This window comes from Eptesicus fuscus, chromosome 3 (genome assembly GCF_027574615.1).
Source record: "Eptesicus fuscus isolate TK198812 chromosome 3, DD_ASM_mEF_20220401, whole genome shotgun sequence".
Lineage (NCBI taxonomy): Eukaryota > Metazoa > Chordata > Mammalia > Chiroptera > Vespertilionidae > Eptesicus > Eptesicus fuscus.
Window position 1 is genome coordinate 82731502 of NC_072475.1, and position 21620 is coordinate 82753121.

A 21620-nucleotide genomic window follows, 5' to 3' on the forward strand; every position below is an offset into this window, starting at 1 on the left:
GGCCCTTTCACAAATTCATATCCCAAATTCAACATGTGTTGTTGCCTGGGTAATTTATACCCTATTATACAGTTTGTCTTCATTTCAAATTTTGCCTTCAGCTGTATTTTCCTGTAGAAAATTTTACGAGCTTAAAGCTATCAAAGGAATAGATAAGACAGAATAACAAAACACCTCTTACATCTGAAGACTAATTAATATTGGATGATTATAATGGAACACATCCACTAATGGGAAGAGAAGTACCATGTGATAAATTAAAAACAAAGGAGCTGGTAAATGCAGATGCTTATACCAAGCTCACTTGCCTTAGATAACTACTCCTAATGACTATTTTAACTTCTTTTTCCTGTAACTTTTCAAGGACAGCTACATCATCACACATTGCTTCCTGTTATGAACATCAATGTTTGCGTGGCAAACAGAACTAATTGGAGAGAATTCTGAGTTACCTTTTTAGAGCAAAGCCACCTGGATGATTCTGTTTTTTGTTTTTTTTTCCAGAGTGACCCTTCTGTTCTGAGATGAAGACAGTAAGGAAATGTTCTTCAGGCCATTTTAATACGGCGTACAGAAGCTTAGAAATCCCCTCTAAATAATTGAAGGCAACCATTAGCAGTATATCCAAACAGTCTCTTAATGGAGAGGTCATGAGGGAAACAGCCATAGAACCTCTCTGAAAAGTCCAAGGCACATTTGGTGGTTTATAATTGATTTTCCTGGGCAGATTTCCTTTTTTCAAACAGTAATTATATCACTGTCATTAATAATGGCTGTTGCGAGGAGCCTTGCTTTACTCTCCAAGGCAAAAATGACATTGTGCAGGGAAGCCTCATAATTATTTCTACTTATGTGAAGCAGAATACAGACTTAGTTTTTCCCCCTCTCATTTGAGAATCTAAGATACTTAAGCCTTCCCCTGAGGAATCAGGATAATAATAACAGAGCCGGGAAATGAAGCAGTTTACTACACATCGCTTACTATGCGGGAATAAGCTGAAAGAATTTTGCTGCAATAGTTTAAATCCCAAACCACTTTTGCAGTAATTATTTTTTTTTCCTAAATTTGAAAGGTCTGATGCATTTCTTGAGGATGTTAAGTATCTTTCTAAATTTCTTTTCTCGAAGAAATTTACTTTTAAAGAGAGGTACTTATTAACAATTAGAAAAGATGAACCAAATAACAGAATATGGAGGATTGGTTGAAGCAGGAAAATGCCTATTTTTAGCCGTGCCTTTATTAAGATATTTATTTGAATATTTTAGGTAATACAAATTTCTTGGAAAATGGTCTCTCTTGAGTTAATTTTCTACACACACACACACACACACACACACACACACACGAATTCGTGCAACTTTTTTGGTGAAATTTTCCACACTTAGAAGTTGATCTATTAATCTTCCAGTGACTTCTTATAAAACTATGTGGCACAGCAGTGCCTGCTTTTGATACTTTAACTAATGTTGATTTGGAAAAAAGTTCAAATATTTTATTTTTAATGATCTTAATTATTTACACAATATTAACTATTAACTACTTTCTTGTATGTCTCTACTATCTAGGAGTGATTATATAGGAAGAGAAGATTTCTGTTGTTTTCCAAAGGTAGCTTTAATCTTTTGTAAAGCCAAGGAATTGTGCTGTCGTGGGATCTGGTCTATTCTAACTGTCACAATTTTTTAAGGTCTTGCAAGAGTGAGAGCTACATAATCCTTGGTTGTAGCTGAATATAAAGCCAAAAGTGTACGTTTTTCTATTTAACCCTCATAACGAAAAAGTATGCAAGGGACTGCTTACTTGAAAATGCAGTGAGGTGTTTAAATTTGCTTTTATTTTAGAGAAATAAAAATAACTATATGGGTTATTTAAATAATAGGACATAGTTATTTGAAAAAAAAAGAGATAGTTTATGTGTATAAAGTTAAGGTTAATATGTTAAACTTTGGACAACATAGTCCACTGTAGGAAGCGGTTATAGGGTTAAGCCTCGGACTGACCTGCTGGCAAAGTCACAAACAAGTCCCAGCTTGGAGGGCACAGTCCTCTAAGCATAATTAAGCTTGATCTTGTGACCGCTCCCTAGATCTTTCCTGGGTAGCTAGTGGGCTGTGGGAGGGGCAGCAAGTGCTGCCAAAACAAGTGAAACTTACAACAACATTGTAAACTACCTTGTTTGTCCCTGACTATAAATAAAGCATCAGCTTTGCAGTCTGGATCTGTTCTGTGGCTTCAGCAAGGCACAAAAGATCCACCTAGACCCAGCTTATTCTCTTGTCTGTCTCTTTCTTCATCCTTCACCACCCTCCCTCAGGCTCGCCGAACCCTTGGCTGTGCTGGTGCGGCCCAGTCCACCTTCCAGAGAAATTCTAAAACATGAATTGGCCGTGTCACTGAACTATCTAGAGTATTTTTACAAAAATAAGAACTGCTATATACCTTTAAGAATAGATATATAGCATTTCTTCACAGATAGTTTTTCTTTTGAAGTCAAATTGATGTACCACAGATTCTTCGAAAAAACTGTGACATTGTGGCGACCTTCCAAGATTTCCCTTAATGATCCCCATCCCTTCTAGTAATTACACTGGTACATAATCCCCTCCCATAATACACTGGGGTTGGTCTGTGTGACCAATAGAATATGACAGAAGTGATAACAACTTCTAAGATTTATATATATAAAAGCTTAAGGAACCATGCGACTGCTCAACACTTTGCCTGGTAGCTATGACACGCCATGACCACCAGGGGACAGACACTCCAACCAATAGAGGAGGTAGCCCAATTCCTCACAGAATCAGCCATGGGTTAGGTTGCTGCTGGGGCTCTGTCGCCCTGAATGTACTTCACCCGCACCCAAGACCCAGAGAGGAAGGAGCCCAATTCCGGGGTGTGTCACCAGAGAACCACCCTTTCGCAATCCGGGACCCCACAGGGGATGTCAGAGAGCTGGTTTCTGCCCGATCCCTGCAGGCCAGGCCGAGGGACCCCACTGGTACACGTGCACCCAGCCTCTAGTTAGATTACAACAGACACTGTCTTTTTGGTCTTATATGTGTACTCTCAGATGTGACCAGGCCCACGAGTGAGCTTGAAATAAGAGTCCCCAGCCTCAGTTGTGTTTTCAGTTGACTGCAGCCCACAACAGCTTGACTGCAACCCCACGACTGACCTTGAGCCAGAACCACACAGCTGAGCCACCCATGGATTCCTGATTCTCAGACCCTTTGTGAGGTAATTCATATTCATTTTTCAAGCTGTGAAATTTGGGGTAACGCCTTTTGTTGCAATGAAAAACTAATACAATGAATCTGTAGAGTAGTATCTTTTCCTGTAAGGTCAGCCTATTAAATATAAATGGTGGTGCTTTCTAAGAAGAGGCAATATAGAATATTAGAAGGGAACTGGCCTTGCATTCAGGACACCTATATTGTGGTCTTGGCCAATATCACATAAGCCATAAAGATTCTGTGTCTAGCTTCCTAATATATACCACAGAGTTAGATTAAATTGCTCTAATGACCATTCGTATTAATAAATTCTAGAATTCTAAAACAGTTCTCATGCGTTTAGTTTGGGAATATCTTTGTAAATGAATACTTTAATTACAAAGTACTGTAAATGAATACTTTAATTACAAAATACCACAGTATTGCTATTTTTCATAGACCTCTATTTTATGGTTAATTAATAGTTAGAAAGAGCAGACCATTCTTGCAAAAGTAAATTAGGGAAAGAGAATGTTTGGCTACTGTAGATCCTCTCTGCATAATCTACTTTGGCTTTTAAGAAGTATGAAGAAAGTCAAAGAGGAAACAAAAACCATAAAGGAAGACATGAAAAGGTGAGCACATTAGAGTAATTTACCCCAACTAATAAAATAATAAAATCTGTATAGAAAAATTGTCCTAAATAGAGGAGTGAGAATCTTATATTAAACAAAATATTGCCTGTGTTATCATCAACATATCTAATATATACTTAGAAAGTCCATAATAATGAAATCATTTTTCATGTTTGTGATCATATTATTGAACATCCTATATAATAATCCTATATAATAAATAGGTAATATGCAAATTAACCCTCACACCCTCATAAGATGGCTGCCTATGACCAGGCTGGCAGGGGTGTTAGTGAGGGATGACCAAATGACTGAACAGCAGGCTGTATGGGGCGACCAGGCTGGCGAGGGGGGCTGTGAGGGGTGACCAGGCCAGCAGGGGGGGCAGTTAGGGGCGACCAGGTCAGCAGAGGGCGGCAATTGGGAGCAACCAGGTCGGCAGGGGGGCAGTTGGGGGTGACCAGGCCGGCAGGGGGGGCAGTAAGGGGTGACCAGGCCAGCCGGGGGGGGGGGGCAGTTAGTAGCGACCAGGCCGGTAGGCAGGTGAGCAATTAGGAGCCAGCAGTCCAGGATTGTGAGAGGGATGTCCGACTGCCCGTTTAGGCCCGATCCCCGGGATTGGGCCTAAACCAGCAGTCAGACATCCCCCAAAGGGTCCCGGATTGGAGAGGGTGCAGGCTGGGCTGAGGGGACCCCCCCCCCCCCCCGTGCATGAATTTCATGCACTGGGCCTCCAGTTTACATATAATCTGTCTCTTATTTGATGTCAAATGTTTTACAGTTTATAAACTATGAATTCATATTTTAAGAAATCAATTGTGATTTCCAAATTAGAATATTATCACATGCTTATATTAAAACTTGTTCAATGACAAAAAAATAATATTATAGGTTGTTATCAATTGGTTAATATTGATGTGGATGGTTGTTTTGAAATCAGGAACTGGTTTTGTTCCGTATTTTACATATTAATTACTATCTTCACACCTGTTTGACTTATTATCTTATCTTCTATGGAACAGAATAATTCTTTTGGTGATCATACTTGCAGTTTGGGTAAAATGCCGTTCTGTTCGGGTAACAAAACTTTAGGGGACCTGCGCTGTGGGTACTGGAGCCATATTAAAACCAAAACTGTACCAATATTAAAAGTAATATTGATTTTAGTAGGTTACATGTATTGAATGCTTATTCTTTCCAAGAAGTAAATTAAGTGATTTACATTTAAAAGTCTCATTTAATCTATTCCTCAGCTTATACAGTTGCTATCATTTCTCTCCTAACAGATGAGGAAAATAAGAATAAAACTAGTTGTTTATGGTCATGGATCTGAATAATGTTAAAGCCTGAAATCTAACCCAGGTCTGTCAGAATCCACTATGACTAGATGGAGTATTAGGTCCTTGATTCTCAAGGAGCTGAAAAGGAGTTTAAAAATGATATAATAAGGTCATTTTCAATTTGGTTGATGGAAATTGAAGTAAAGTAGTTTAAAGGCTTGTCTGTGGTCTACAATTAGTTAGAGAAAGAGATGACAGTAGAACTATCAGTTTTAGTTTAATTGCTCTTTGATTTTAAATTATAGTACTGTTTTTCTTATGTGTAAAATAGTGAACTGACTAATGAGCAGCCAAAAATTTTTAAAAAAGCAGAAAAAATGAAATAAGAATAGTCTAGCTACTTTTAATGGTTCATCAATATCTAAGTATATGTTTATTAGTTTCTTTTTAAGTTGCCAGTTGGAAGTTAAAATTGGTAATCATGGCCAAAACCAGTTTGGCTCAGTGGATAGAGCATTGGCCTGTGGACTGAAAGGTCCTAGGTTCGATTCCAGTCAAGGGCATGTACCTTGGTTGCGGGCACATCCCCGGTAGGGGGTGTGCAAGAGGCAGCTGGTTGATGTTTCTCTCTCATCGATGTTTCTAGCTTTCTATCCCTCTCCCTTCCTCTCTGTAAAATCAATAAAATATATTTAAAAAAAATATTGGTAATCATGAAGTAGGTAGGTGTCTTTCAATCAGCTAGCAGCTAATTAACTTGCCTTAACATGAGTTAATACAGGTAAAATGCACTGTGTAAATGTTAGTGTCTTTTTTTTTTTTTTTTCATAATAAAATTTAGGTGTCAACACCAAGATTTTGTTCTCTACCTTCATTCAAAAGTGCAAAAGTAGTGCCATGAATTAGAAATGTGCTAACGTTTTAGCTTCCATCTCATTTTTACTTGTTCGTTTTTTTTCAACCAAGTCAAATCCTTGGCCTTGCTCTAAAAAGGAAGTTTTCCTCACTCTGGATAAATTAAACATCTTGAATGTTAGACTTGCCCTCTACTTGTAAAAGAAATCTGCAAATTGAGCCAGGCAGTAGAGGCACAGAGCAGCTCTCATATTTTTTAAGGGAAATTTTAATTAAAAGATAGAATTTTCTTTATAATATTTTGAAATCTACAGAGCCTAATTAAAATCTGAGCCTAATAAAAAGTTTAAAAACACATACACAGCTTTCACAAAAGTATTTATTGTGGTGAATTATTTCCAAAAAGGAAACCTCACCAAATTCCCGATTGACTACCAAGAAAAGTTGCTATTCTGCCATACTTTATATATGGTCCACATTTCCTTTATTAGCATATCCTAATAAATCCTTGAAAGAAAATGGAGCCAAACCATGCATTCTACAAACAGCCACCTCACCTTTGATTGGAAATTTCTCAAGATAACTTGGCATGATTTTTCATACAATGGCAGGCTTAAAAATCCTCAGAAGAAATAAATGCTTCTTCAGTCAATTCATAGGCTTTCTTATTAAGTGCCAGATTAAAGCGAGTAACAGTAGAATATCATAAGTGAAAAAATAAATTTGCGAATTGCTCATTATGTTTGTAGTTCTAGACCTAAATGGTAATTGTTTAAAATAGGCAAACATGTGGTTATGTTTTTAACTGCATTTGAAATGAGCAAATCTTACATTTCTCCCTGGGGAGTATGACTCTGTCAACACTTTAATAAGGCCAGTGATCAAGGGAAAACTTGCTCAGGGTTAGAAAACATAATCAAGTTGCAGCTTTTAGCTTGAAATTTATATAAGAAAATATGGCAAGATTTACCTACAGGCATTATATAGTAATATTTACTCTTTTGTCATTTAAAGATAGAAAGTTAGATGTCTGACTTGTATATAAAAGTAGCAACATTATACTCACAGTTTCCATTAATGGAAGAATAGTTCTTTGAGTGCTCACTGAATGCAATCTGGATTCATGGCAACGTTACATCTGAATAATTTATACCTCTCAGTGGGATTTTTGTTTCTCTGATTTTCACCAAATGAGATCAGAAATTTAGAGGAAGTTTGAATTTATGTCCTTATTACTCCCCTCACCCCCCAAAAAAATTTCTGAAGGTATGGATATAATAGAAAAATACTAATTTTGCATACTCCCTGACTACACTGATTTTTGGTGGGCATTATTCCAAGTACTTTACCTAGAATACTTGCTAATACTCCTTCCCACCACCTCCCTCTACTTAAAAGAGCATTGTGATCTCCTGATAATTTGATGTTGTAGATTCTATAACCTCTACTATAAGCTATATGTTATACTGTATTCTTTCCTACCTCCAAATAATAATTTTTAAGAGGAAGTGAAAATTGATGTGAGTAATTAATCATTTTCTATTTCATATTTTCATTAGGAACATCAAATTTACCATTCCTGCATTACTCTTACTTGATTGTTTCCTATCATTTTGCATAGTAAGGCAAGATATAATGAAAATATTAAGTTTCTGCAATCATGTAATTTCAGGATTGGAAAACAACTTAGTTTATTTCTAACTGCATCCAAAAAGAGATAAAAACATGGAATTCAGGGAAGTGATGAGGAGGAAATTCAAGAAAAGTACGACCAGGAATATGAAAGCAACTGATTATGACCTTAGGATGTGAAATTGAATTGAAATATAGAATTTATAGCTAATTAAAATATATCTGGCAGAAGTATAATTAATATGCAGCCTTAACTAGTATTACCCAAGAACATCAGGGCTAAAATTGCACTTCTGGTGACTGCATACAGCCAAAAGAATCCCAGGCCATTGGAGCATGGGGTAGGAGGTATTGTTTTACTGTTCTTGAAAACCTGAACATGAACTTTTGATACTCATTATGTTTATAACCTTAATTTTATTTTATAAATTCAGGCATTTTCTAATGTTTTGAATGAAGTATATGTATTTAGAGTACTTAGTTCTACCAACTTTATATTTTCCTTTTTTAGATGTAGCAAATCTTTGACATACTAAATCCGGCTTCTATAATTTAAAAAATTTCTTTTTAAAATCAAACAAAAAGAGTATAGCTCTTATGAAATAGGACGCTCACAGTAGTTACTTGGTATTTGCAATATTCATGCAGACTCTATGCTTGATGCAATGAAGTAAATATCTTTTTAATTTCTTTCTATTTTGATACACTCATCCACACAGATGCTGCTGTTGATGCAGTACTGGCACCAACCCCAGGCTTGCGACCAGGAGAATCTCTGCTACAGGCACCGTGAGGACTCCCTGGGTGCACAAACCAGACAGGCTTCCACGCAGTGGTGTTTGCTGCACAACATGGAAATCGGCTATGAAATCTCCATAATGAGTGTGTGCATCGGTAAATTCCTTTGCTGTCCATCTTCTAGCAGGTAATGTTGTTTTAATGAGTACCAAATGCTCATATCCAATTTCTCTGGGTTGAACATTGCAACAAATAGGAGTTATGAAAATAAAAGAACACAAAATGTTACCGGCTCAGGAATTTGCTGATTCCATTAGAAACACTCAATTGTATCTGAAACTGACTTGTTATTTGATTGACTACATTTTGATTCAGATTAATATATTAGTTTCTAATAACACACAAATGATGTTACAGCTACAGATGCTAGTTATAAAGACGGTGCAATATATAAGTTCATGAGTATGTTTAGAGGGTTGTGATTCTTTTCCCCTGTTCACACTTGATGGAGTGAGGTAATGAAGAAGCTGGGCTTCTGGAGACCTACAATTCCAAGTGTGGTCTTTGGAGCGCATTCCCTGGGTGCTTGTTCCAAATGTGAATTCCAGCTCAGCCCCCCTTAACCTGCACCCAATCAACTGAACCATAATCTGCATTTCAACAAGACCTTCATGTGATCCCGGTGCTCCATACACCCTTTCCTCAGTCCCACCTTTCTTAGCTCCTGTGTAATAAGCACATTCCGGTTTACATGCAGGTTTACATTTAGGTTACAACAGGTACGAGTGAGAGAGTAATCTGGGAAGGAAGATGCAGGGAATGAATGAAGGAGGTATGTTTCCGAACCTAAATAATAGATGGAAGTAAGAATAGCATTCCGGAAGTGCGGAGAAAATTTTCTTCTTCCCTTGGGCCAACACCTTAGTGAAGGAAATACAGTAGTCCCTCTGTATTGTGGGTTCTGCATCCTCAGATTCAACCAACCATAGATCAAAAGTATTTGATAAAAAATTACTATGTCCTTAGGCCTATGAATGTTATCTGAACTGAACATGTACAGAATTTTTTTCTTGTCATTATTCCATAAATAATACAGTCTAACAACTATTTATAGCATTTACTTTGTATTAGGTATTATACAAATACAAAAGGGACCCTCTCCTGCCTCTGTGGCAGCGCTAAGGAGCAGCAAGCCAAGCTGTAAGGAGTGAGCAGGAGGGTGGTAAGGAGCTGTGAGGCAGATGGTGAGGAGCAAGCAGGTGGGCAGTTAGAAGCAAGCAGGCAAGTAGTTAGGTGCGAGGGGTCCCGGACTGCGAGAGGGCATAGGCTGGGCTGAGGGTCCCCCTTCCCCAGTGCACGAATTTCGTGCACCGGGCCTCTAGTCTATATATATAAAAGCCTAAGTGACCAGTTGACCAGTAGCTATGACACGCACTAACCACCAGGGGGCAGACACTCAACACACAGGCATGGAAACATGGAACAGACTAATGAATCTCAGAGGGAAGGGGGGATGGTGGGAAGAGACTAACCAGTTTATATGCATACTAGAGGCCCGGTGCATGGATTCGTGGGGTCCCTTGGGCTGGCCTTCAGGGATCAGGCCTAAACCGGCAGTCCAACATTCCCTGAGGGGTCCCAGATTGCGAGAGGGTGCAGGCCAGGCCAAGGCACCCCACCAGTGCATGAATCCGTGCACAGGGCCTCTAGTTTTATGTAAGGGACTTCAGCACCTGAGGGGTCTGGTATCTGATGGGGTTCCTGGAAGCAATCACCCTAGGCTACTGAGGGACAACTGTCCAACAAAAGAAAATGAGGACTACAGATTGACCATTTTATAAGGAAATGTTTTTTTTTCTTGAGTTGATTATTTCTACAATAACTGCTTCATATATTTTTTATCAAGTAAAGATGCAGATTTATGGATTACATAAATTTAGAAAAATTAGTGATACCATTGGATTGTTATTTGGGGAAAAACTTAAGAAAGTAGAATAAGCCAGGAGTGAAGGAAGAAAGAGACTTATTGTGCAATACTTGTGTTATTTGGAATTGGGGCAAGTGGACTCTCCTTGTGGGTTCTTGTCCTATGAAGATTGAAGAATAAAATTTGAGGACTAAAAGGTTTTAAGCAACAGTACAGAAGTTTATTATAAGCATATACAAACTCCCCAAATGGGAAAAACCTGTTCTCTCTCTAAAAGGGAAAAAACCTAATTCTCTGAATCTCTTTGTCTCTGGATTTATAAATGCTGGGAGCTCTTTGTCTCTTCATGACTCTTTCTAATTGGACTCTTCCTTAATTTACGACCACCGTACTCTCCTAATTGGCTACTTTCCTTCAGGGTATCAGTTTCAAAGTTCAAAGCTCACCTGGTGCCCCCCTCTTCTTTTTCCCCTTATCTTGTAACATTCCTCTGTCCTCTGTGAAAGTAAGATAAGCATTCTGGCATCTCCAAGCTGTCTCTGCCATCACATGTGCATTACTTTCCCACGGACCCTCCTTTTCCCTAACTGCCTGTCCTGTCTCTAAAATTCCTTTCACTTGACATTGAGAAGTATGTGACTTTCATATAGGACACCATGAACTCTACCTTCCCTTAAAAGAGGCTACTTTAGCCCATCCTGTGTGGTTCAGTGGTTGAGTATTGATCTATGAACCAGGAGGTCATGGTTCGATTCTGGTCAAGGCACATGCCTGGATTTTGGGCTCGATCCCCAGCAGGGGGTGTGTAAGAGACACCAATCAATGATTCTCTCTCATCATTGATGTTTCTAGCTCTCTCTCTCTCTTCCTCTTTGAAATCAATAAAAAATTTATTTTTTAAAAAGGCTACTTTTAAATTCATCCTTGAATCATAAAAATATTTCTCATAATGAAAAGCTTCTCACAAATCTCATCTTTCTTTTTAACAATACACTCTTCTCATAATATGAAATTATATATTTTTATTTAAACTCATAGATACCTTATACAGTAATTGGTGGACTAAGTGAAACAATACCAGTTACATCAATTCAGTATTTTATATAGGTAATTATTGACCACCTTGGATATAAGAATGCCTCATTTCTCATGATGAGTTTTCTTGTACAAAAATCTTAAAACTGCTGACTGTGATGAGAATTAACAAGAGAACTTTAAGGAAAAGACTTTACCAGTCACAGTGTCTTTAAATACTGGATATTAGAATAATGGAGTGTTATGGGGGGTTCATGTTTCAAAATGAGCTACCAGTTGGTAATTAGTGGAGCTGCAACAACACCCTGGTGAGATAGGTATGTTTTATTGCTGACATTTTACAGATGCAAAATGGGCATTAGAGAGTAATGAAGTGTTTGGCCTCAGGGAACCTAGAACACCTGCATCAGCAGAAAGCACTGACTTTTCTGAGAAGTCCGATTGTGATGTAAGTACTAAGGCCAGTGTTAACAAGCACTTACTGGCTGTGTGGTTTTGGCAAAGTTACTTAGCTTCCTTAGTTTCCTCATCTGTAGAAAAAGATTATTAGGATCAAATTATTTCATCAATGCAAAACACTTTTAAAAGTACCTGGCCAACTACTGTCTGTGGATTATTAACTATGTGTCTTTCTGAGCACTGGAGATATGAAAATGGACAAAAGAAACCCCTGTCCTCATGAGCTTCCATTCTAATTATTAACAGACTAGAGGCATGATGAACGAAATTCATACACTGGGGGGGGGGGGTTGATGTCTACCACCTGCACCCTCTCCAATCTGGGACCCTAGGGGGATATCCAACTGCTGGTTTAGGCCTGAAGGGATTGGACCTAAACCAGCAGTCGGACATCCCTCTCACAATCCGGGACTGCTGGCTCCCAACCGCTTGCCTGCCTGCCTGCCTGCCTAATTTCCCCTAACCACTCCCTTGCCGGCCCGATCGCCCCCAACTGCCCTCTCCTGACAGCCTGGTCACCCCAACTACCCTCCCCTGCTGGCCCAGTTGTCCCCAATTGCCCTCCCCTGCCGGCCTGGTCCCCCCTAACTGCCCTCCCCTGCCAGGCTGGTCACCCCTAACTGCCCTCCCCTGCCATTCTGGTCACCCCTAACTGCCTTCCCCTGCCAGCCTGGTCGCCCCCAACTGCCCTCCCCTGCAGGCCTGGTTGCCCCCAACTGCCCTCCCCTGCCGACCTGGTTGCCCTTAACTGCCCTCTCCTGCTGGCCATCTTGTGGTGGCCATCTTGTGACCACATGGGGGCAGCCATCTTGTGTGAGGTGTGGCAGTCAATTTGCATATTACCTCTTTATTATATAGGATGATGGAAATTGTCTTTCTTATGAACAGATAGAAATAGGAAGTCCTGGAGGTTTTCTTTTTTAAGTTTCTAGGGTAACTTTGCAGTGGTTGGTGACTTTTCTCAATTTCCTGTGAATAAGTTCTTAACAAAAAGAGGACTTCACACTGATTTCTCTAGAATTTGCTGTGTTTGGCACTGACAGCAGCATGGTTGACAAAGAGAACAAGACATGCTCACCATTCTTCAGGGCTCACAAAATAGTGGAGTCAAATACACACAAAAATGACTCTGATCAAGGCTAATTTGATAAATATAATTAAAGGACAAAGAAGCAAGCAGCAGAGTGCCAGGGACAGAGGGGAAAAGAGCAAAAGTTAAGAATGTGAACAAAAGGGTAAAGAGCAGGGAAGAAGATAGATGTAGAAGGGTATGTTATATATTCAGCAGGGGTTTTTGATATTTTGTAACTGAAATAGGGTTTGCAACATTTTGAAGGGGAAGACTGAGTTGAAAGCAGATGTCTTAGTTCTGTTGAAATAACTTTCTAAGCTCCAGAGGGAGCGATTCCTACCTGGGTGCCATGTCAGCAAACCAAAACTCACATAACTTTCATGTCCCTGTAAATACTCCCCTTGACCAAAACCGCAGTATATCCAGTCAGCCAATCCCCAAATGCCAAGCCAACCCTGAGCTCTGTACTTTCCTGTTCCTTCTCACCCCAAACAGGTTTGGCTCCTTGGCCCCAGCCAATCAGATATTTTCTGTTTTTCTCTTCCTTATGCTTTATTGTCGATCCTATAAAAGCATCCTGCCTCCTGCCCCATTTTGTGGTTCTCCAAAAGGAGACTGTCTACTTCTTGAAGTGTTAAATGCAGTTTGCTTGTATCACCTAAATTGCTTTCAGTTTTTTAAATAGTACTCTCATTACAAGTAGGCTCTGCTTTGGAGAAAAACATAGTTTGCAGGGAAATATTAAATAGAATTTTTTTTTGGTAACTTATACTTGGCTTTCTTTGTAATTTTAGTCCCTTTTCATATTCAAACTATATTCATTTGAGTTTTAAAAAAATGAAATACTTTTAAAAATATTTTTATTGATTTCAGGGAGGAAGAGAGGGAGAGAGAGATAGAAACATAAATGATGAGAGAGAATCATTGATTGGCTGCCTCCTGCACTCCCTCTACTGGGGATCAAGACTGCAACCTGGGCATGTGCCCTTAACCGGAATCGAACCTGGGACCCTTCAGTCCACAGGCCGACACTCTATCCACTGAGCCAAACCGGTGAGGGCTGAAATACTTTTTCAGTATGAAAAATGTATCTAAGAATTGGGGGAGTATAATTAACTGAATGGAGAATATCTAATTAGTTATGACCAAAAGCAACGTTCTTTTTTCTCTATATCCTTCTTAACACACACACACACACACACACACACACACACACACAACACACACACACACAATAGTGACAGCAGGGTCTTAACTTTTATATGTAATTATAATGTGAAGAACACTGTTCCCTGTGGGGAAGAATTTATAAAAATATGTGTTTATGTATTTAATTTCAGTAGATATAAATGCAAAAATACAATTATTTGAAAGAAAGGATAACTTATCTATATTACTGTATAGACCAAACATATTAGCATTTGGAAACAGAACTGTAAGAGTTTGCCTTTCTGGACCCTTATTTTATCGATAAGAATACAGGACTAAGAAAGATAAGGTTTGAGCAAAACTCAAATTTTTGAACACCCAGGCCAGTGCCTTATTCTAATATTACATATTCTATGAACAAACGTCACTGGTAATAACAGTATGTAGTTTGACTTCAGATATTTAAAGACACTTCACATTCTAAGTGAGTTACTTCCTGATTTACAGAATAATGTTCTTAACACAATGAGAACTTAATAAAACAGCGTAAGTCCTCAGAGAATGGTGTAAATATTGCTTACTTGTGGGATACTTATGGGTTTGCAATATAGTGTAACTTTGAATAAAAGGAAATGGAAGGTTTAAATAACACAAATTAAAGTCTAAGGCACCAATATTGAAAACTGAGTAGGCGTGGCTGGTGTGGCTCAATGGTTGAGCATAAGCTATGAACCAGGAGGTCATGGTTTGATTCTGGTCAGGGCACATGCCTGGGTTGTGGGCTTGACCCACAATAGGGGGCATGTAGAAGGCAGCCAATCAATGTATCTATCTCATCATTGATGTTTCAAGCTCTCTCTCCCTCTCCCTTCCTCTCTGACATCAATAAAAATATATTAAAAAAGAAAAAGAAAACTGAGTAGAATGTGAATATTATGATGAGCTGAGAATTAAGATTCTCTCATAGTTCTCTGAGCATTGAGGTACCCTAACTGACAGTTGGTGGGCCACCAGGTCCCCATGAATCACCTTTACTTATTCCTGCTTCCATCGCCCAGATTCTATGAGTTTTGCTTTGAAAAGCTGTAACTGCCACCTTCTTTGGAGACCTAAATTTGAACTACTGGAGCCAGTACAGAGAACCAGAAGTGCCTGTGATATTATTTTCCATCCCACATGTACATTTCCATTAAGGCCTGTCACAAATGATCGATTGGAATCAAGAGTATGGAATCTCAGCTTCTTTGTTTCCATAGTACGGACTCTGAGATGTAATTCAGATTCCAGAGCTCCCCTTAGTCACTCTGAGTTTGACTGGCATCATCCTTCATACTCCTGCTCCCTCCATTTTCATACCAGTTCTCCTGGGAGTTTTCTTAATCACTTGTATGCAAATTCCTGCCTCAGGTCTGTTTTTGGGTAACTCAATCTAAGGCAACTATGGAAGCTATTTAGGATCCACTCATCCATTCATATTTATCTATACTGCTACCTCCCTCTCTCTTCCCTTCCTCACCTTCATTCTGCATCCCACTCTACCCCAATAAGCAACACCTGGAAGAACATATGGCATACAGCCTATTCCATTCTAGAATTCTCTATATTCATAGAATCATACACAAATATGCACATATGGAGGAATATTTGTGTTCCCAAGGTAGGATCATTTGCACGTACAGGGTGTGACAAAAGTAGGTTTATAGTTGTGTGTATGGAAAATACAATCATAAATAAATAATAATGCAAGTATAAACTCTGTGTTTCATGGACTCATAACTTTTGGCCCACCCTGTATACTTATTTGAGTCCTGTTTTTCTTACTGAACAATATTTAGGTTCCTAATAAAGAAGGAAATTATTTTTAACCTTTTGCACTCGGATGTCGAGTGTGACTCGACACGGTTAGCATCAGTAGCAGCTTGTATGTCGAATTGTATTGAATATATCAATAATTTGAAATATAAAAAAATCCAAATAAATAAGTTTGTATGAAAAGAAACTCCAGTTTTTTTATTCTACTGCCACGCTTTGTAAAATCTGGGGTATTTAAAAAATTAAATCCCGAGTAGAATAAAGGAATCGAGAAAAAAGCAAGTGAGTGCAAAGGGTTAACTAAGAGTGCTTTTGTTATTTGCCCTAGTTATAAACTTAATAAAAACATTTTTTGGAAGGAGAAATCATGTTATAAATGCAGATATGTAAAATGTTTAGTTAGAATTTGAAGTCATAGTTGGGAAAAGTTTCAATGCTGCCAATCATTTTATGCTCTCTCTCTCTGAAAGTTTTATATTCTAACATCTTTATTTGGTTGCTTTTACAGTGTGCACTTATATATAAAAATATAATATGTTTAGTTAGTTTTTATAATATTAAAAATATAATATGTTTAGTTAATTCCCATACTATTATGTTCTGATTTTATATTATAATAGAGGTCCGTTGCACGAAGATTTGTGCAATAGGCCTTCCTTCCCTTGGCTGCCAGCACCAGTTTTCCTCCGGCACTCGGGACCCAGGCCATCACTCTGGCTGCCGCCTTCTGTCTTTGTTCCGGCTGGAGCCTTCAGTCTTCGCTCCTGCTGGAGTGCGGCTCTTGTAGCTCCCTCCGCCCCCTGCCCTCCCCCTCATAGCAGGCGTCCCGCCCCACCTGACCACTCCGCACCTGCATGTGTGCTGCCCAGAGGCCCAGAGTGGCTGGGGGGCGGGGCTGCCGCCATATTTGTTGGGTTAATTTGCATACTCACTCCTGATTGGCTGGTGTGTGTTGCAAAGTGACAGTCAACTTGCATGTTTCTCTTTTATTAGTGTAGATTTTATCCTAATATTTCCCTAATGCTTACTTAAATAGTATTTAATACTGATTTAGTGTGCTTTTCATCTTCAAGTTTGTTTATATTTCAATTTTACAACCTACTAGAATGGTTGATATCTTCATTTCCATTTTGTAAATATAAAGTCTGAGACATAGGGAGATTAATTGACTTTTTCCTGGCCATAAACATAACAAGAGTCATAAATTTAAGATCTTTAACTTCCAACTCCATGTTTAATCCATTAGCATTAGATCATTGCCATTTTCTTAGAAAATAAGCTCCTTCGAAATATTATTTATTCCATAATTAAAACATAACTATTATGTCAATTAGCACCTTTCAGACCTTATTGATTTCTAAAATCTTGATTGGATGAATGTGGTTCCCTTTTTATGGAATCTGTATAATTTGTCCTTAATTGGAAATATTGCAAGTTATCTTCATCTTCAAACATGATGTAGAAATGACTATAAAATAAGAGTGGTTTGCTGTGTATGAAATATAACCTTTATAAAATGTGAAGAGATATTTTCATTCTGAAAGTTGCTTATATATGTGTGTGCATTGATTTTTAAATAATCAGAATTTGTGAATACATGAAGATCTATTAAATTAGATAACAGAATCCTATATAATAAAAGGGTAATATGCAAATTGACCAAACAGTGGAACAACCAGTAGCTATGACACGCACTGACCACCTGGGGGCAGACGCTCAATGCAGGAGATGCCCCCTGGTGGTCAGTGAGCTCCCACAGGGGGAGTGCCGCTGAGCCAGAAGCCAGGCTCATGGCTGGCGAGCACAGCAGCAGTGGCAGGAGCCTCTCTCACCTCCGAGGCAGTGTTAAGGACGTCTGACTAAGTCATCAGTTGGACATCCCCCGAGAGCTCCCGACTGTGAGAGGGTGCAGGCTGGGCTGAGTGACACTCCCCCTTGAGTACACGAATCTCGTGCACCGGGCCTCTAGTATATGTATATTCTTGTGACAGAATGCTACAGGTTGTAACATTTGAAAGGCTAGTCCAACAAGATATCTAAACACACGTTGGCATGGCTAACATGCAGAATCTATAACCCAATTTAAAATCAGTAAATTCCTCCTTTTTTAGACTATGAATTATCCATGTGAATTCATGATAGTGACAGTTTTCATTGATTATCTAATGCTGACATTACTAGAGTGTCAAAATGGATACAGCCATGCTACTGAGTTACCGCTCCTTTTCTCAAACTTATATTTGCTCAGAAGCAATAGAATAGAAAAATATTTTTGTTTCTCTGCTTGCCTCACATTCCTTCAGAGGAGACCTAAATTTGTTAATGATGTTTCTTTCCTTCTAGTAAGTTAGAGAAATGTTAGAAGTTCATGCTAATTGTAGTATACCATTGAATATGATATACAATTATTACATTTAATTTTTAAATTTAATGTTCCCTGGATCAATATGCCCTGCATCAATGTTCCCTGTGTCAATATTCCATAGTAGCACAATAAGTCTATCAAAATTGACCATGTGGTCTGCTGTGATATTTATAGTAACACTAGCATAATGGTGAGGAATGGGGGAAGGGAGCGTATAGAAAGAGTGTGAAAAGAATAAAGGTAAGTATAGAATTCATGAAAATATAGTAATTGAGAATTATTTTAAATTATAATATGAAAATTAAGTTCACCAGTGGATTTATTAACCAGTTTTATTTTGCTAGATTCTTATATAATAAAACAGCTGACCTCGGAATGTAAAGAAAAAATGTAAAAGGTCAGCTATTACCATATATCCCTCAAATAATCCTTTCCAAATTATAGTGGACTGTAACTTTATTTTTGGACCTCACCCGAGGATATTTTTCCATTGATTAATTTTTTTAGTGAGTGAAAGAGAAAAGAACAGAGAAATATCCATGTGAGAGAAATACATCGATTGGTTGCCTCCTGCACACGCCCTGACCAGGCCCAGGCAGAGGAGGAGCCTGCAACCCAGGTATGTGCCCTTGACTGGAATTGAACCTGGAACCCTTCGGTCCTCAGGCCGACGCTCTACCCATTGCACCAAACCAGCTAAGGCTGTAACTTTAAATCCATTGGCAAGTAATATGACCTATACAAACTCTTTTTAGGTTATAATAATTCCATTTTACTATTTTTTCCCAAGTGAATTTAGAAACAATGTGATGTCAACAGAACTGTAAGTTGCATGAATTACTACTTCTTACTATATGGTAAAACTCCCTAGAATAAGATAAAGACCTTGTTATCTTCTACTTTAATCTGACATAAGACAAGATAAATTAATTAAGAAATTATATGCACAATAGTAAATTAGAGAGTATTCAAAAACATAGTAGGTATGTGGTTAGGCCAAAGAAGAACAGTTTTTAAAGTGAGAGAATATAGTATAATAACATGCTCAGTATATACATATATGCACATATATGTATATGTAACTTTTTAGGAAGCTCCGAATAAGACCTACTTTCTCATAGTACTTGATCTCGTAGTCCAGTATGGCTCCATTGGGAAAAGCAGGTGCTTGCCATGATAGGGCAATGCTATTTTGGGATGCCCAGTCCTTCCTTACCATACCTATCAGGGAAGGCGCTGAAATGAAAGAAAATAACTAAGAATTAATTGGCAGGAATCATATTCCATAATCCTTTCTGTAATATTTTTCTTCCCAAAATACATAATTCTTGATGAGCAGGAATCAAGTATAGGTGTCAGATTAATAAAGTAGCCTTAGGATCCTCTCTATTCAATCTAAATAAAGTATCTATAATAATAAAAGCATAATATGCTAATGAGACTGGATGGCCTTCCGGACGAAGCCGGGGCTACAAGGGAAGCCCAGGTCCCAGGTGCCAGAGGGAAGCTGGTGCCGGCAGCTGGGGGAAGGAAGGCCTACTCTTCAACAAATTTTGTGCATCAGGCCTCTAGTTAAAAGATATTTAGAAATACTATCAGGGAACATAGGAAAATTTCAAGTAGTCCAAGAATAAGAACCAGAACTCATCATCTTTGGTTTTGTTAGAGGAGGACATTTTTCTTTTAAACTGATTTTGGCTTTACATGAAGTGTGATACACTTGGCTCCTATGTTTTATTAAATCTAAATCTTCTATAGAAAAATCCTCTGCAATGACAAGATCATTTATATGCTTTTCTTTTTAAGACTTAGGACTTTATAAAGTCTTAGTATTTTATAAATGTTTACATCACAAACTTCTTAGACCTTGTCCAGATAGCTCAGTTGGCTAGAGCAGTGGTCGGCAAACTCATTAGTCAACAGAGCCAAATATCAACAGTACAACGATGGAAATTTCTTTTGAGAGCCAAATTTTTTAAACTTAAACTTCTTCTAATGCCACTTCCTCAAAATAGACTCGCCCAGGCCCTGGTATTTTGTGGAAGAGCCACACTCAAGGGGCCAAAGAGCCGCATGTGGCTCGTCAGCCGCAGTTTGCCGACCACGGGGCTAGAGCATCGTCTTGCTAAGCCAAGGTTTCAGGTTCCATCCCTGGTCAGGGCACATATAAAAATCAACCAATGAATGCATAAATAAGTAGAACAACAGATGGATGTTCCTTTCTCTCTTCCTTCCTCTCTAAAAAACTATTTAGGACTTTATAAAAATTTATATCACAAACTTCTTAACTACAGTAAATTATTGCCTATCAATGTAAGAATTATTTGCATGGTTTCTGTTGCATTTGAATAAAATTGAAATACTTGACTTCTGAAGTTTATTTTCAGAATCATGTCCTTTTTTCTCTATATAACACTGTTTTAACAATCCCACTTTACCCTAAAATGATCTTGTATTAAACTCCCAAAATTTACCTAAATTATATATATTGTAAATTTGTTTTTATAACAAAATATTTTTCATTTTAAGTTTTCTACATTTTAAAAGGTTTTTACATAGATGTTAAAACTCATACATAAAAAGAATAATATAAATTAAATATACTGAGATACCATTTCTTATCTACCAAGTTGGCAAAAAAATCCAAAAATCTGACACCAGGTTCTCTGTTGAAAAGGCTGTGGTGGAAAAGGACTTTAATGCATCTTTGGGGGGCGGAGGGGGGGGAAGCAAAATGGTACAGCTCTATTAAAGGGAAATTCAACAATTCGAGGCCAATTCTATGTTCATTTATACTTTGGCTTTTTGGAATTCATCTTAAAGATACATTGCACAAATAAAAAGTGATATATTTATAAGCCTACTCACTGACAATTGTTTGTAATGATTGGAAATAATTTAAATATACATCAATACCAGACTGTTTGAAAAACTATGCTACATCCATCGGAGAATTATGATGTTGTAAAAAGGAATTGTGACTATCTATAAATACTACAATGGCATTATTTCAGGATATATTTTTAAGTGATAAAACTAAAGTGGAGAAAAATACATAAAATACAATATAAGGAGAAATCTAGAAATAGAAAACAATAACAGCAGTTACCCCTATAGGATGAGAAGAAAATAGGATGGACACTACAGAGTTAAAAGCTAAATGTATCTGACTATAGCTTCTCTTTAAGATTTATTTTGGAATCCTGTAAATATTTTTAAGTGCTAGAAAACAAATTAACATTTTAAAAAGGGAACCCTAGCATACTGCTAGTGGGAATGCAGACTGGTACAGCAACTGTGGAAAACACTAAAAGTTAAAAATGGAACTTTCATTTGACCCACTGATCCCACTTCTGGGAATCTATCCTAAGAATCCTGAAACACCAACCAGAAAGAATGTATGCACCCCTATGTTCATAGCAACACAATTTACAGTAGCTAAAATCTG

At 38.1% G+C, this 21620-nt stretch overlaps 1 protein-coding gene across 1 annotated transcript in view; it reads right to left on the minus strand.

The window, feature by feature from the left end:
* Nucleotides 1–21620, minus strand: part of EPHA6 (EPH receptor A6) — a 1030425-nt gene that overhangs the window by 393690 nt on the left and 615115 nt on the right. Inside the window, exon 6 of the mRNA XM_054714059.1 lies at nucleotides 19284–19408. Coding sequence (XP_054570034.1) covers nucleotides 19284–19408 — 125 coding nt within the window. The remainder of the gene's footprint in view (nucleotides 1–19283; nucleotides 19409–21620) is intronic.